Raw genomic sequence first — 18,522 nt, 5'->3', positions numbered from 1 at the left:
CTGATTAAGAGTCTCATATACATATAATGGACAACAAACGGTTTGTTTTGTTTAACAACAGCCCTAGAGATATTGATTTATTAATCATCCACTGATGTCAAACATTTGGTAATTTGACATAGTCTTGAGAGAGGAAACACACTACATTTTTCCATTCGTAGCAAGGGATCTTTTATATGTACCATCCCACAGACAGGATAACACATACCACGGCCTTTGATACACCAGTCAGGTACACTGGCTGGTATGAGAAAGCCCAATGGGCTCACCAACAGGGATTGATCCTAAACACACCAACAGGGATTGATCCTAGACCCACCAACAGGGATTGATCCTAGACACACCAACAGGGATTGATCCTAGACACACCAACAGGGATTGTTCCTAGACACACCAACAGGGATCGATCCTAGACCCACCAACAGGGATCGATCCTAGACCCACCAACAGGGATCGATCCTAGACACACCAACAGGGATCGATCCTAGACACACCAACAGGGATCGATCCTAGACCCACCAACAGGGATCGATCCTAGACCCACCAACAGGGATCGATCCTAGATCTATCATGCATCAGGCGGGCACATTACCACTGGACTACTACGTCCCGCCCAATAATGGACAATAAACTTCAGAATCCAATCTAGAAAAATCTAGTACCCAAACATCATCAGCAAGATGTGAAATAGTCTGAAATAATCCAAAACATGCAGAGTTTCCACTGCACTTAAGTTCTCCTTTAATTGGGAGTCGATCGGCTGGACCATGTGCACAATCATGTCATGTTATATCATGATGCTGGGCACTTCCAAAGCTACAGATTGAACTGAAACATGGGTTTCTTCCTGTAGTGTGTGTGCACTGGTGATCAATATTTGAAATATTTGTTATCAGCGGATGTGGGAATGATCAATGTAAAGGTATTTGACATCAAACATAGGATTATTGTTGTATTACAGCACAAAGCACTGCCTACTCGGCAGTTGGCAGAAATTCCACTGTTTCAACAGATATTTCTCTCTGATGGTAGAGAGTGATTATAACTGTCTAAATGTCCGTCTGGCTCTCTAACAACTGAGTACTTGGGATAACAGTCCATCATATAAACTACAGTTAACGTCCATTGTTTGTAGAGAATTAGTCCACTTTGTGTATGACTATCAAAACACATGAATTGATCCAGTGTATGTGTAAACTATTCCACTGTCGGAATAAAATCACACTATTGTACATATAAACTACTTCAATATAAAACTGAAGTCCATTGTATAAACTACAATCCAAAGTTAAAGCTTTTTTTGTTTAATGAAACCACTAGAGCATACTGATTAAACTACAGTCCAAATGCAATTGGTCTAAATAATCCAAAGTCCAGGTGCTTTTTGTTTTAAGATATTAATAAACTGAAATGCCAAAGAAACACAAACATTTTCTGACATTAATTTTTACAATTTATTTAATTATAATAATAAGTAGTCAACAATAAAGACCAATTATCTCTCTTTTACCCAATTTCATTTTGTTTATGAACATATGATCACACATTTGCAAGGAGACATTTATTAAGTTGCCTGGACAGTGTAGATTAACTGAAATGGACATGAATATGCTCATTTTTATACATGGCAGTACATGTATATGATATCTTAAAACTTAATTTTTTTTTCAAATGAATTTGATATTCTTCTCAGATGGTGCAACCAACTGGCCAAGCCCTGTATTGTATGACAGTGTTAGGCTGTATATCAAAACACGGCCAAAACCAAGTTTTGTTTTTTGCCAAGAGAATATGAAACAATCTTGAGTAACCACTATAACATCGGCAACAGAAACTGGTTTGCCAGAAGAAAAGGAACCTTGAAAACCAAATACCATACATGCAAACACTTTTGCAGTGACAATTTTTCATAATAATACCGTAATTTATTTCGGGACTGTACCCCCAGTAATAAAATGAAAAACACCAATATATTTACCAAATTTCTTTCAATGACAGCTTCATCTATAGTAACTGTCAAAGATGCACTCTGTGATGGTCCATGACATGACCCTAACATTGTTTCGCAAGACCCACATACTAATACTATATCTTAAAGTTATTCAGTATTATGTTCTGTATATATGTACAAACATAAGTTGAAGTGTGATGAATGTATTTTGAGTATATATAAACATTATTCACAGCTTTAACTGGAAATAAGTTAGTATGTAATTGAATCTGCAGTGCTATCAGTATGTTCATGTTCTTTTTTATTTCGCGAATATATTTGCGTGTACGGCACACGACATCACAGCACTGTCACACAGAAATAATAACACTGCAGTTAGAGAAAGACATGCAAGACAAGCAAAATAGTCTTCACATGAAAATAAGATAAAAATGCAAATCAATGACAGTCAAGTGTATGTGTTTTATCACAAAGCAGACTTTAGAAAAACGCCATTGTCTTTCAAATGGAGACAATACAGTGATGAGCAGTGCTAACAAAATGAAACTGGTGGGCACATACAGAGGATGGGGGAAGGGAGTGACTTCTTTTATTCATGCTGGCCACAATGATGTTATGATTCACCAGATAAAACCTTTTCAAAGTAACCATATTGTTTAGTTTACCCTCACATGAACGCTTTGTTTTTTAATATCCATATAATATAATATGTATCATTGTTTATCATTCTATGATCTTTTAAAACAATATGTAAGTTACAAATTTTTTAATTCTTTATCTTTCACCATCTGCAATTTCCATACAAATGACATGCATGTGACACTAGACACACGTTTATGAGCACGGGCCTTGGAAGAGTTTTCAGGTAGCATTAAGAGAGAAATTCCAAAAGACTTTCATCTCTCAAGTTGATATGAACTGCAACTATTCAATATCTGAGTTCAAAAACATCACCCTCCCTCCCTTTTTCTACAATTCTGCAGAATTAAATATTCTGCCTAACAAAAAATGATGGCATAAATAAAACAAATGACTTGTGATTTAACATTCAGGATTAATCTATTCTTAAAAAATAATGTTTAAACAATAGATGAAAATTCAAAGATAAAAACTATAGGCTACAAGTTTCAATGATCTAGGCCATAGTTAGTGAGAAATAGACCTAAATGCTAAACGTTAGGGCTAAATATAAAAGTTTACGCCATTGCCATTAGAAAAGTAACATATTTTTGTATCGTTCATAAGCTATCACATGAGTATGCTAAGCAAGGGGAAATAACTATTGTTATGTCTGTAGTCACCAGTTTTAGATAGATATTTTGTTATTAAAACCTGTCTAATAAAATTAATCAATTTAACATGAAACAAACATGGCAAATATGATAGTATAGTTTATTTATACTAAAATTGTTACTTTTAAAGCATCTTTTTCTGTTCATGTAAAATAGTTTATATACCGAATGGATAGACGAAGAAGATTTTATTATATTTTATGGATTCTTATATATATATATATAGTTTCATTTAATATTCTCATTTTTATACTCTAACTAAAACCCTAAATATACCAGATATTTGTTTTCAGAATAGCCTACCTAAATATAACAGTACATTACATACTGCAAAAAAAGTATCATAAAAGAACAGTATTAACATTTTTATATTAAAGTATTTCGTCCAGTGTTGATGAAGAAGGTCTCAGTGCTAGACAATGAAGTGACCAAGAGTTACAAGAAGTTGACATTATTTTTGTTATTATTTATGGCAATAGAAGTTTAAATAAAGTTAAAGTTCCTTGTTTAATGACACCAGTAGAACACATTGATTTATTAATCATCAACTATTGTACATTATCAATCTGATTAGTCTTAGAAGAAACATTTTTCTATTAGCAGCAAAGGGATCTTTTATAATTATTTCCCCCCTGGCAAAACAGCAGATGCCATGGCCTTTGATATATACACATGTACGTCATGGGCACCAACTGTGATGGCAAAAAATCAATCAGAAAACTGGTCCAAAAACACCACCATCCTTTCCTTTTTCTACAATTCTGCAGAAGTAAATATTTTGCCTAACAAAATATGATGGCGTAAGGGATCTTTTATAATTATTTTCCCCATGGCAAGATAGTAGATGCCATGGCCTTTGATATATACACATGTACGTCATGGGCACCAATTGCGATGGCAAAAATCAATCAGAAAACTGGTCCAACAAGGGACTTCAATTTTACAAGCCAAGCATCTGAGATGATCACTCTACCGACTGAGCTAGATCCCTCCCTGAAATGTAAAATAACACAATGATGTGCTAACCACACATGTGTCTAACACATATGTGGACAAGATTCCACATAAACAGTGCTACAACAAACTAGGGGATTCTATAAACTCATACAAAACAGATACTGAACTCTATCACTGACTGCTTTACTACGTGACTTGGATGAGGCTGCCAACAAAGGTGGAATTACAATACAAACAAAGCTATGAAAACTGCTTACTCAGCTCATGTTTTCCGAATGTTTCTTGCCGCTGTATCGTCCGCTGAGTAACAGTTGAAGTCCGGGAAAACGCTATTTGTATACAGAATTTAATTTAGAAATGACCTTTAACGATACCAAGATCCACTGTTGTATTATGTTGTTTTTGGATATAGTTAAATCATAACAGTATAATGTTTAAAAAACATTTGTTAATATTTCATTCTGCACTTTGCAGTTAACTGTTAACAATATAATAGTTAATTATATTTTACATACATTTAGAAAGGATAATGTGCAATTGATACAGGATTGCAAAATTAATTTTAAATTAAACTAAATTCAATTTTTGTTTATTTTTCACTTCATGATTCTCAGAGCTAAGACAACCATGGTGTATGGTCATGATGTGTGCAGTACCTGGAAAAGGCAGTGCCGGTGTCTCCCTCTATATTGCATGTGCACAGACTTGACAAGGGAGATAAGTATACTGACAAAGCAAACAATTTGAGATTGTTGGTTGTATTAGCTCATGATACATAAATGAGATTTTTTACAGTTTACTCGACATCAGATTTATTTTAATTCTATATCGTTATACAAGATAGTCATTATAAGCTTTGCTTGCAGCCATAGGAGCTACTACAGTGGACAAAAAAACCCACTTAAAACTTGGTTTAAAGATATCTACCTACATTTGTACACATACACTATGCAAGGCTTGCTTACTGCATTCCAGTTACAAATTTACATACAACTGATTTTCAGGAATACATTTACTAAAAAATTAAAATTTTTCACATGGGGAAATTGTTCTAAAAAACAACAAAAAATAAACAAACAATTTGCTTAAGCAAATAAACAAACCAATCTTTTGCAATGCATGCAGAAAATGATCAACAAACAAAATGTTAAGCAACCATGCAATAACTCTTGATTGGTAAGCTACCGTGCACAAACCTTTCATACTGTAGGTAGTTAAGCAAACAAAAAGAGAGGGTAAAATGACTACTGGGTGGGGGGGACTGCATAGCAGGAGAACAAATGATAATTCTACCCAATCAAAGGGACATCACTGCAAATAACACTATACTCACTCTCAAGCTCTGGTTTGCCTGAATGACACAAGAAAGGAGAGGACAGAATAAAAACATATAATATCATAAAGAACAGGCCAAACAAATAAACACAACTCTGGAATGGAACCAAGTCATCACAGTATAGACAACAGAAGCACAGCAGAGAGGAACCAATGATGAAAGAAAGCGTAGAACAGCAGCTTCCGTTTTACTTGCCCATCATGCAGGAGTTACTCCATACATACATATATATACATACATATATATACATACATACATACATACATACATACATACATACATGTACACTCACACAAAATTGTCTGTTTCATGTGTTTCCATTTCCTACATTCTTTTCTGTCAATAACTTCAGGCCACATTACTTGTCAAATTCTACTGGAATCTATTTGGATTCCCACAAATATTTTTGTTATGGGAACCTACAAGAATCTTTTTCTTTCCTTTTATTATTATTATTATTATTTATTTTTATATATTTTTTTTTTTGGGGGGGGGGGGGGGGGGGGGGGGGGGGGGGGCACAAGTGACTAATCAATTCTTAAATAGATAAACAAGTGAACACTAAAAAATAATGACTGCTATCTGGCTATGGGAACAAATACATATTTTTTTCCAACAGATGTTACCTAAACATTGGATGTTGGATTAAATGCTTGGGTTTTTTTTAAAAAAAGAGACTAAAGACACTGGAAATTAAAACTGGATTTGCATTGTTTTCATTTATGTGGATAGTGTGAGAACCAAATTCCCATTCCCACCCCAAACACCAAATCCTGAACTTCCATAACATAGGCACATAACATAATCATGGATTACGTCATAGCATCATTTATTACCCACCTGGTGAACTTTAAACGGTGTCATAAATTTATCATATGCATTACTAGTGTCACATATACATGTCAAACAAAAGTTCTTCATTTCACATCCACACAATGTGGACAAACCAGTTGTGAATTTGTAGTTCCAATGTCTTGCCTGCTCCAAACTGGCAGAAAGTGCAATCATTTTGTATTTACCCACTTATTATTAATTTTTATTGTTTGGATATGTGCAGTGAACACTGTTACTTACCTGTTCCAAAGAAGAAAAACATTCACTAAATTAATAATTTACATCTTCAATATTGTTTGGTTTATAGACTGACAAAGTAAATATTAATAGACCTACTAGTTGAGATGTGTGTTATCACTCTTACATTAGTACAACAATCTACAGTGAAACACCCTCTAAACCGGACACCCTTGGGACCAAGACAAATGTCCGGTTTTGATAGGGATCTGGTTTAGAGAGGTTAAGTTCTGTCCTGGTTTTTAAAAAAGCACTCTGTAAAATGTCCGGTTATGAGGGAATTCCGGTTTAAAGAGGGTCTGATGTTGATAGGTTTCACTGTACTTTACAAAGTAGCAACACTGAGTTTATCTGTAGAGCAGAGGCTTCTGATATCATACGCCTCAGTTCAAAATACTTGTATACCTCAAACTGCTGGAATTTACAGATTTTCAAATAAATATTACATTCTTTGAAGGTGGATAATGAATAAAATACTACACTAATTTTCATTAGATATCATTTTTACAAAACTTGCAAGTTTCCGTACATACGACCTCACTTTCCTTCTGTCCGATACAGGGAAAGTTAGCTTATTTCATAACAAGAAGTCTGTAGAATTAAGTTTTCATTGCACTGTTATGAATATCCATAGTTGCAACTTTCACTGATTTAGGACTTAAAAAGAGTCTGTAAGAAACTGATCTAAATGCAAAACTTTAACATTAAACTTTAATGCTAAAGTTGATACTGTCGCCGCCACCATCATCACTGTCAAAAAAATAATACCTATATATCGCCTTTTTACTTCATAAAGGCCAGACAAAAATGATATCCAATGAATAGCAAGTATTGTATTTTAATCCATATTGGTGAATATCGCCTTTTTACTTCATAAAGGCCAGACAAAAATGATATCCAATGAATAGCAAGTATTGTATTTTAATCCATATTGGTGAATATCGCCTTTTTACTTCATAAAGGCCAGACAAAAATGATATCCAATGAATAGCAAGTATTGTATTTTAATCCATATTGGTGAATATCGCCTTTTTACTTCATAAAGGCCAGACAAAAATGATATCCAATGAATAGCAAGTATTGTATTTTAATCCATATTGGTGAATATCGCCTTTTTACTTCATAAAGGCCAGACAAAAATGATATCCAATGAATAGCAAGTGTTGTATTTTAATCCATATTGGTGAATATCTGAGTTTTTCCACAAGGTTCAGGTTGATGTTATAAACAGTTGTGAAGGCTGAACGAATATTTCCCAGGCATTTGTCATGGATTGCTCGCCAAGTACCAACTGTTATGAGTGAGGTTCCTACCCACTTGGTGATATTGAACCTTCATCATTTGGATGTCAGATTCCACAGGCAGTGTGATACAACACAGATTATGCATTTGTTAGTTTCTTCAAATTGCATGTTGCATTTTTAAAGTGTCTCAGTATATATATATACTGAAAAAGAAGCTTTTAGCTGACTAAAACAATTCAATTTTGGTCAATTGCTGAAATAATTAGGTACTTCCATATAAAAAAAATTGATATTGACTTAGAAATTTATGTCAAGCTTTCATTTTCAGTTTTGAAAATAGAAGGAAATTTTATTTAACGATATGCCAGCTTAATATTTCCTCTGTAGCCATTGTGTGTTTACACCGCATTTGTAACATGCTATAGAACTGAGGAAAATCATCTATAATAATGTTTTCACTATAAAAATATACAGGCCTATAATATACCAGAGTACTTGTGTACTAGCTGAAATGGAAAAACATGAGTTGTCATAATAAAACTACTTGGACCAATTTAACCAAGATTAGGTTTTTTTTAGGTCAAGCTTCTTCATAAACTGCTCTTAGGAATGACTGAATAAACAAACCAAACAGCTGCAAGTACAATTAATTTTTTTTAAGGTTCCATAATGCTGACACTAGTAACAAGTAATCAATCACTTCTTAGCTTTCATTCTGATGTGTGTGGGTATTTTTTTTTAAAACAATAATTTCTTAAACATTTTTAATCCTGAAGGAAAATCAGGCTAAAAAAAACCCCAAGAATATGAATTAGTTGTACAGAATATCCAGTACCGGTAATGTCATAAAACATTGGCAGAATCTCAGATTTCTCATTAAGACTTGCAATGATGAGTCACTGCCATCACTGACAGATAGAATTTCTCTATCACTGTGCTTGCAGTGCATTGGTATGTCATGACACTGACCAAGAAGTGCCGAGACGCATTTCTATAAATTGACTTTAATAGTACACTGTTAAGACTATATTTCAGTGTGTCATGATCAACGCAAACATTCAAAACAAAGTCAATCAACATCTTCTTCACTGGCTTTGTTATGCATTGTTCCACTTTACATTCATGTCATAATTTTGCATTTGTTTAATAATTTGCATTAATTTAGCAATTTTGCATTTGTTTAATAATTTGCATTAATTTAGCAATTTTACATTGGTTTAATAATTTGCATTAATTTAGCAATTTTGCATTTGTTTAATAATTTCTCATTCATTTATTGCTTATTAATTTCGTGAGTTGGTATTTATCTTGTAAATTTTGTAATATAGAAGTCATTCATATGACATATGCACATTTACTATAGCTGTTATAAAAAGGTATTTCTATAATATATAAATAACAATTTCCACTGCAATCTGTGGTATCATTTTGGTGACTGGATTTTTATGTTATATTTATCAGAGGTAAGCAGTGTTTGACAACTCCACAGCACATTGTTAATAATCAGCTATTAGGAAATAAAGTATGCTTTTGCCTTACTAATGTATGTGTATTTCTGACCATGCATTAAATTTACATTTACATTTGTTTTAAAAGTATTGAACAGTCATTAGGTGATGTAAAATGTTTTGTTTTTCCACTGTTTTATTGCATATTACTGAATTTGTTGCTTAATTTATCAATTTTGACAAATCTAATATGTCTGGCCATCCTGATATTTGTAGCATGTCAAACTGTATTCTAAACAATCCAGATGATGCATATAAAAGATCCCTTTTATTAATGAATAAATGTAACAGGTTTCTTATCTAAGACTACAGGTCAAAATTACCAAATGTTTTACATCCAATAGCTGATGATTAATAAATCAATGTGCTCTAGTGGTGTTGTCAAACAGGACAAACAAACTTCTTCTAAACAGTCCAGGGAAGTACCTTTTAGAAATATGAGGGGCAGTCAAAAAGTTTGCAGAACTAGTTACTGAGTGTCAGAACAAAACACTTGTACATTACCTATCAATATAATCATCTTTAACTTCAATGCATTTGTCCCATTTATCCTTGTACATTACCTATCAATATAATCATCTTTAACTTCAATGCATTTGTCCCATTTATCCTTGTACATTACCTATCAATATAATCATCTTTAACTTCAATGCATTTGTCCCATTTATCCTTGTACATTACCTATCAATATAATCATCTTTAACCTCAATGCATTTGTCCCATTTATCCTTGTACATTACCTATCAATATAATCATCTTTAACCTCAATGCATTTGTCCCATTTATCCTTGTACATTACCTATCAATATAATCATCTTTAACCTCAATGCATTTGTCCCATTTATCCTTGAAGCTACTGATGCCACCAAAATAGAATTCTGTCTGCAATCCAGATAGCACTTAGCAAGGTATTCAAATTTCAGAACAGATATCTAGCAAACACTGACTCCAGTACTGTTTTTACCTACTTGTGTGAAACTTGATGACATCTCTTTGTTAAAATCTGGTCAAATTCATATAAACTGTAGTATGTGTTATTTGTGTGCGGTTAAGTGTATGAAAAGGACATCTTGAATGCTAATCCATAATAGCCATGTTGAAGAAGTAGGTTGCTTTTCTCATTCTCCAGACTAAATGTCATAATTATCATTTTTATTAAAGACATGAAATAGCTGCTGATTAAACAATGTGCTTGAGTTGTCTTTTAAAAAAACACACATTACAAGCCTGGTATCAAACTTGTGAAACTAAGTGTGTATCAGGTGTTTCCGCTCAACAAGCTACAGAAATTGCTGGCCAATAGATGAGTCTAAATCACAGGGGTCATCACAGGGGTCTGGTGTATTCACAGACATGATCTTCATGTTCAAGGACAACTTTCCTCACCACAATGCTGAGGCAGCTTCCTTGGCGCTTCCACCCAACTTTACAACATTCTCTTTTTATTTGGTGTTGAAATTAATCCACAAAACTACATGTAAATGTCTTCTAATAAATGTCTTTTTCTTTTCCCCCCATTTTGTATCAATATCACTTTTACTTGAAGTGGATGAACGACAAATGGGATAAACTGACCCCCACCTGCCGATATCTGCTTAAATCTAAGAAGGGAAACTTACTTTTGGTGTCTTCATCCTCAATTGTACTGCTGTCTGTGGATTCTTTGATGCCATCATTCTTCTTCACATTTAGACTGCGGCCTGAAAAAAATAAAGAAACCCGATATTAATTATTTGACAATATTTAAGTTAAATGTGATGAAATAATGAAGTCGAACTCCAGTTCAAGAATTGTTTAGGGGGAAAAACAAGTTTACATAATTTCGGTTTTCTCCAAATTATTACAAACTAGAAATCTAAAGTTACTGAAAAGAAATCTTTACATGTATACAAAAACTACCCTAGAATTATGACAAAGAATTTCCATCAATACATTTTACAGCAATCTGATTAATTAAACAGTGTTTACTTTGTTGCAAGCCTTTCTCTGTGAATGAATAACATTAAGCCATGCCCACTAACCCATTTTGCATTACATTTAGTTGATATGTTGATAAATGTGAGACAAAAATGCACCAGATTTTTACAATTAATAAAACAGAAATAAAATGATGGCACAGAAGTAAAAATATTAAAATTTCTTTTGATATATGGTGAATAAATGTAAACATCAGCCAGCTGAAATGGAGACTATTCCTTCTTACATAACCAAACTTGAGCTACGACTAAGAAAGAAAGAAATGTTTTATTTAATGACGCACTCAACACATTTTATTTACGGTTATATGGCGTCAGACATATGGTTAGGGACCATACAGATTTTGAGAGGAAACCCGCTGTTGCCACTACATGGGCTACTCTTCCGATTAGCAGCAAGGGATCTTTTATTTGCGCTTCCCACAGGCAGGATAGCACAAACCATTGCCTTTGTTGAATCAGTTATGGATCACTAGTCGGTGCAAGTGGTTTACACCTACCCATTGAGCCTTGCGGAGCACTCACTCAGGGTTTGGAGTCGGTATCTGGATTAAAAATCCCATGCCTCGACTGGGATCCCAACCCAGTACCTACCAGCCTGTAGACCGATGGCCTACCACGACGCCACCGAGACCGGTGAGCTACGACTAGAGATGATGCCATTGCTGGTTGGTGACTCTTTATCAAGGTACCTTTACATTTCTATGACAGACTAGTCTCATGGATGTTAAGAAACACAATACATTAAACATAGGCTGAAGAGAATACTGAAACAGGTATTCCTTGTTAAACTGAAGAAGTCCACAGTATACAGATAAAATGTCAAGTTTTGTCAAACAAATTATTGTTGTGATTCTTTAAAGTGAGTGCTTGCCTGAGGTACTTGCATTGCAGGATCGAACCACCTCAGTGGATGCATTCAAATAATTGTTTTTTTCCTCATTCCAATCAGTGCATCACAACTGGTCAAAGGCCATGGTATGTGCTTTCCTGTCTGTAAGACAGTGCATATAAAAGATTCCTTGCTGTTAATGAAAAAATGTAGTAGGTTTCCTCTGATGACTATATGTCAGAATTACCAAATGTCTGACATCCAATAGCCGATGATTAATGAATCAATGTGCTCTAGTGGTGCTATTAAACAAACCCCCCCCCCCAAAAAAAAAAAACCCTGTTCATGCCAAACCCCAAAAGAGTAATATATTACACTTCTGTTTGATGCACTACATGGTGACATTCTGTGTGTACAGAGGGTTTTAAATGTTTTTTTATTTTATTTTGGGGGTCTTCATTCTCACATAAATAGAAAATACTTTGTCAATTGCCCATTTTGTGTCTTGCATGCGTACTTTCAACTTTGCTTTGGAAAATGCTCTAGTAAATGTTAATATAATAAAATAAACATTTAGAAACAATACAAGTAGACATATCTTTTAACCATATACATAAGATGATATTGTGTAAAATGTTACCAATAACAGCTTAAAAAAACATATCTACCAAATTCTGCTAAACAGAAACTGTCTACCAAATTGTTAGCATGCCATGACAAAGAAAATACTTCTACTACTACCCCATTACATTATATGATATAGACATAGGTGATATGACACAGTGAGATAATACTGCAGAGCAGGTGAAACTGAAACTGTCATAGTTTGCTACAAATAACTGTATTTGTACATGTACCATCTGATGATCTTGCAATAAACAAGATCTAGATGTCCACCAAACAATGGTGTTTGGTATCGACTGATGCACATACCCAACAAACAATGGTGTTTGGCACTAACTGATTTGCACATACCCAACAAACAATGGTGTTTGGCACCAACTGATTTGCACATACCCAACAAACAATGGTGTTTGGCACCAACTGATTTGCACACACAACAAACAATGGTGTGTGGCACCAACTGATTTGCACACACCGAACAAACAATGGTGTTTGGCATCAACTGATGCACACACCCAACAAACAATGGTGTATGACATCGACTGATGTGCACACCAAACAAACAATGGTGTTTGGCACCAACTGATGTACACACCCAACAAACAATGGTGTTTGACATCGACTGATGTGCACACCCAACAAATAATGGTGTTTGGCACAGACCGATGTGCCCAGCCAACAAACACTGGTGTTTGGCACGGACGTGCACACCCAACAAACAATGATGTTTGGCACAGACTGATGTGCATACCCAACAAACAATAGTACCGACGTGCACACCCAACAAATAATGGTCTCTGACAAAGACATAATGAATATACTCACAAAACAATGGTACCTGGTTATGCCAGATCTGCACACCCACGAAATATTGGCGTCTAGCCAAGATAGATATAAACACCCAGAAAAATAAGCATCTAACCATGACATTGACAAATGATCCCACCCACCAAACAACAGCCTCTAGCAATGACAGATGCACACACCCACTAAATAATGGTTTCAAGTTAAACACAAATACCAAACAACAGTCTGTGATTATTGCATATGTGCACACTCACCAAACAACAGTCTGTGATCATTGCAGATATGCACACCCACCAATAACAGTCTGTGATTATGACAGATGTGCACACCCACCACACAACAGTCTGTGATGATGACAGATGTGCACATCCACCAAATAACAGTCTGTGATTATGACAGATGTGCACATCCACCAAATAACAGTCTATGATTATGACAGATGTGGACACCCACCAAATAACAGTCTGTGATTATGACAGATGTGCACACCCACCAATTAATAGTCTTGACAGATGGGCACACCCACCAAATGAATGTCTGCAGCCATGTCAGCAAAACAAGCACATAAAAACATATGCCTCCAGTCATGAAAGATGTCCAATTTACAAAACATTACATTAATTAGGTAAGATACTACATGTCATTTTAAATAAATAATGGCTGCTTGATGCTTACCATATATGGTTATTTTGACATTTGGGAGAGAAAGAGAGAAGGTGTGTGTGTATGTGTGTGTGTGTGTGTGTGTGTGTGTGTGTGTGAGAGAAAGAGAGAAAGAGAGAAAAAAAAGAGAGAAAGAGAGATAGAGAGAAAATGCAGTATAGAATGTTTAAGTGTATACAGATCTTAAGAACAACATTTATTGCTCTAGTCCAGTCAATCAACAGCTGAGATTAAAAACAATTATGGACAGACAACCCAGAGAGCTGAGGTGTCCATAACAGCATGCTTGAACCTTAATTATATATTATCACAAAAAACCCACCATTGTGAGGGAATAAACAGATGTTTAATGAACTAAGTATGACAGTATAAAAACATGAAATGGTTTGCCAGTCCCATAAGTGATAAATGACATTGAAGTAAATGAAATAATGCGGTGCCAATCACTTCATAATAATTCTTCAAACAATAATTCTACTTCATTATTAATTCCATAAAAATACCACCATGATGCATCTTTCATTTAACACTTCACAAAATCACTGTCATGTTATGCTTCCAAAAATATAAACCTGGCTTTCAGTCAAAAAAGGACACTATACTGCTAATGCCAATGCCAATTATAACAATCTTTTAACTTCCCACTTATGTTGGTGAGACAACATACTGTTATACATTATTATAAAATATACCATATCATACTGACCTAGGTGTACAGTGCACTATTACATTCTTACTAGATAGCCAGAAGCAAAATTATCATAAATGAAAACAACATTACCATGACTATTACTTTCTTACTAGATAGCGGCGGTCTATTACCTGAAGACAACATTACTATTACTTTCTTACTATAAGCTGAAGACAACATTATGACTATTATACCTGAAGACAACATTACTATTACTTTCTTACTATATAGCTGAAGACAACATTACCATGACTATTACTTTCTTACTAGATAGCTGAAGACAACATTACCTTGACTATTACTTTCTTACTATATAGCTGAAGACAACATTACCATGACTATTACTTTCTTACTAGATAGCTAAGACAACATTACCATGACTATTACTTTCTTACTAGATAGCTAAGACAACATTACCATGACTATTACTTTCTTACTAGATAGCTGTCTATTATCAGAAATAAAATTATCATACCTGAAGACAACATTACCATGACTATTACTTTCTTACTAGATAGCTGTCTATTACCAGAAATAAAATTATCATACCTGAAGACAACATTACCTTGACTGCTTTTGTGAAATGAGATGCCACAAAACGGTGGGAATGTCATTCAGTTTATGACAGTAGAATGACCAACATATGTCCATTCCCACACAGCCAACTCGACACATAAAACGGTGCACTAGTGACAGTGTCACAATTCGATAAGCTGTCAACGATTATAGGTAAACCAACACCTGTCCACTCGCAGGTACAACGCCGCCGGCTCGAGAACACATGGCAAGCTGTGTTTACAGAAGGTCCAAGGCTGGATGAGCTAAAGATACACTAGCTGTTGTAGTTTAATCCATCACTGTTGATGTCAAACAAATGGTTTCCAGTGCGAGTCTTGGTGTTTTGTCATTTGATTAATGATCAATAGACAGAACACCGATGAAGTGAGTTAGTTTATGACATTCAGCATCGTGAACTTGATACCAGTTTTATTGGCCATGATAAAAAGAACCAAAAACAAAAAGGAAAAAGCAATTAAATTTGAATCAGTGTCTGTCACAAGCACTGGAGTAAAATGAAGATGATAACCCAAGTCACCTGTTTAAAACTGTTAAACATATTTATAGTTAGGGATGGAAGGAAGGAAGGAAGGAAATGTTTTATTTAATGATGCACTCAATACATTTTATTTACGGTTACATGGCGTCGGACATGTGGTTAAGGACCACACAGATATTGAGAGAGGAAACCCGCTGTCGCCACTTCGTGGGTTACTCTTTTTGATTAGCAGCAAGGGATGTTTTATATGCACCATCCCACAAACAGGATACTACAGAGGTTAATAAATTATGATATTTATAACAAGAATTCCATAGAATTATATGTCTCGCATGCTATTAATTGATTTTGTTTAGAAAGAAATAATGTTTTTTTTTGTAAATAATTTCATTTTAGTTTGATGTAAAAAGAAAAGTAAAAGTGTTTTGGAAATAAACAAAAAGTATAATTTTTGTGTGCAATTTACAAAACAATCAACTCAGAAACTTGTAGTAAATTCCTTAGTATAGGACTATAGTTTTTTTTTTAAATTGAAAAACACTCAATAAACTTATTATTTTTAAAACATGTATTTACATGAATATTCCTATATGCAACTATAAACCAAGTTTCGTTAATCGTTTGTGAGAAATGAAGCTAATTGTGAAACGTAAGACTTTGGAAAAAAAGTAAAGTTTGTTTTGTTTAACGGCACCACTAGAGCACATTAATATATTAATCATCGGCTATTGGATGTCAAACATTTGGTAATTCTGACTCACAGTCAATAGAGGAAACCCGCAACATTTTCTTAAAACAAGGGATCTTTTACAAGCACTTTCCTACAGACAGGAAAGCACATACCACAGCCTTTCACCAGTTGTGGTGCACTGGTTGGAATGAGAAAAACCCCTATCAGTTGAATGGATCCACACTGAGGTGGTTCAATCCTGCGACGCCAGCACCTCAAGCGAGCACTCAATCGACTGAGCTAAATCCCACCCTTTTGACTTTGAAGCTAATGGCCGGCCTCGGTGGCGTAGTGGTTAGGCCATCGGTCTACAGGCTGGTAGGTACTGGGTTCGGATCCCAGTTGAGGCATGGGATTTTTAATCCAGATACTGACTCCAAACCCTGAGTGAGTGCTCCGCAAGGCTCAATGGGTAGGTGTAAACCACTTGCACCGACCAGTGATCCATAACTGGTTCAACAAAGGCCATGGTTTGTGCTATCCTGCCTGTGGGAAGCACAAATAAAAGATCCCTTGCTGCTAATCGGAAAGAGTAGCCCATGTAGTGGCGACAGCGGGTTTCCTCTCAAAATCTGTGTGGTCCTTAACCATATGTCTGACGTCATATAACCATAAATAAAAATGTGTGTGTCGTTAAATAAAACATTTCTTTCTTTCTTGGAGCTAATGAACACAGAAGTTGTAGCTGTCACCATCACTGCTATCAGCAGACTATTTGGCCAAAGGTCATGAAATATTTGGTTGGAAATAGACCTAATGCTAGATAATAATCGATCCCAGACTGACCATGCATCGAGTGGGCACTTTACCACTGGGCTTCATCACGCCAAAAGGGAAATACTGAAACTTCCACCATTCACCTCATTATCATCATCTGTATGTCCTAAAAATTTCCATCTCTATGTTAAACTACATGTTTATCAAGGTGGATTTGGGTGGGGTTTTTTTTTTTTTAAATCTTGTATGGCAGAAAAACAACAAAAACAAATGATTTTATTCCAACAAAATGCTATGAATACCTATTAAATGTAAAAACCAAAGCCCAAAAAAGTATATATGATGCAAATATACTACAAAGTTCACCAGATTTTAGTGTAAACTAATGAACTGGTGAAAGGCCTTCATAATAAATAAACTAGCTGAACACTCAACTTTAAACAAACAAACCAACTAAACTAAAAATGGCACTCACAAAGACGGTGAAATCTTAATATATATGTAACTACACAGGGAGGCACATGCCAGATTAAAGGAATGAATTAATGTTTAATGTGTATTGCTTTATTCATAGGTATTAGAAGTCAAACAGAAATATTGAGAACATGTAAGTTTGGAGCTTGTTTGTAGTTTGTAAGTTTCTAAACTAATATTCCATGGATACCTACAGGAATACAAATTTACAATTTCACAATTTCCAAAATACCTTTCTGGAGATTACCTAAGAGAATCATAGTATCAAGTTTCAGAACTATCCAAGCGAAACTCTAGGAGAAAAACTTTCACATTTTCAATTTATTATTATTTTTTAATTTAATAAAAATACAGAAAATCTAAATTTCGGGAGAGTGACTCAGAGGATCATTGTACCAAGTTTAAGAACAATCAAGTCAAAACTGTAGGAGAAGATAGACTTCAAGGCATAAGTAAAAAAGAAAGAAATATTTTATTTAATGATGCACTCAACACATTTTATATATGGCTATATGACATCAGACATATGGTTAAACAAAGCATAAGTTGACAGATACAGATGGAAGGATGCAGAACAAATTGTTATTAGAAA

At 34.7% G+C, this 18,522-nt stretch overlaps 2 protein-coding genes across 11 annotated transcripts in view; both read right to left on the bottom strand.

Annotated features, from left to right (window-relative positions):
* LOC121379308 (solute carrier family 43 member 3-like) overlaps positions 1 to 18,522 on the bottom strand; it is a 340,851-nt gene that overhangs the window by 28,718 nt on the left and 293,611 nt on the right. The window lies entirely within an intron of this gene.
* Positions 1 to 18,522, bottom strand: part of LOC121379310 (calcium/calmodulin-dependent protein kinase type II subunit delta-like) — a 218,992-nt gene that overhangs the window by 14,808 nt on the left and 185,662 nt on the right. For 4 of the 8 annotated variants that reach the window (XM_041507866.1, XM_041507867.1, XM_041507870.1 and 1 more), the window contains 3 exons: positions 10,979 to 11,059; positions 5,534 to 5,551; positions 4,458 to 4,529 (listed from right to left, as the gene is read on the bottom strand). In XM_041507866.1, coding sequence (XP_041363800.1) covers positions 4,458 to 4,529; positions 5,534 to 5,551; positions 10,979 to 11,059 — 171 coding nt within the window. The remainder of the gene's footprint in view (positions 1 to 4,457; positions 4,530 to 5,533; positions 5,552 to 10,978; positions 11,060 to 18,522) is intronic. The other 4 variants (XM_041507872.1, XM_041507873.1, XM_041507874.1 and 1 more) reach the window with 2 other exon arrangements.

The sequence above is a fragment of the Gigantopelta aegis genome, chromosome 8 (genome assembly GCF_016097555.1).
Source record: "Gigantopelta aegis isolate Gae_Host chromosome 8, Gae_host_genome, whole genome shotgun sequence".
Classification (NCBI taxonomy): domain Eukaryota; kingdom Metazoa; phylum Mollusca; class Gastropoda; order Neomphalida; family Peltospiridae; genus Gigantopelta; species Gigantopelta aegis.
This window is presented reverse-complemented; position numbering and strand designations above follow the sequence as displayed.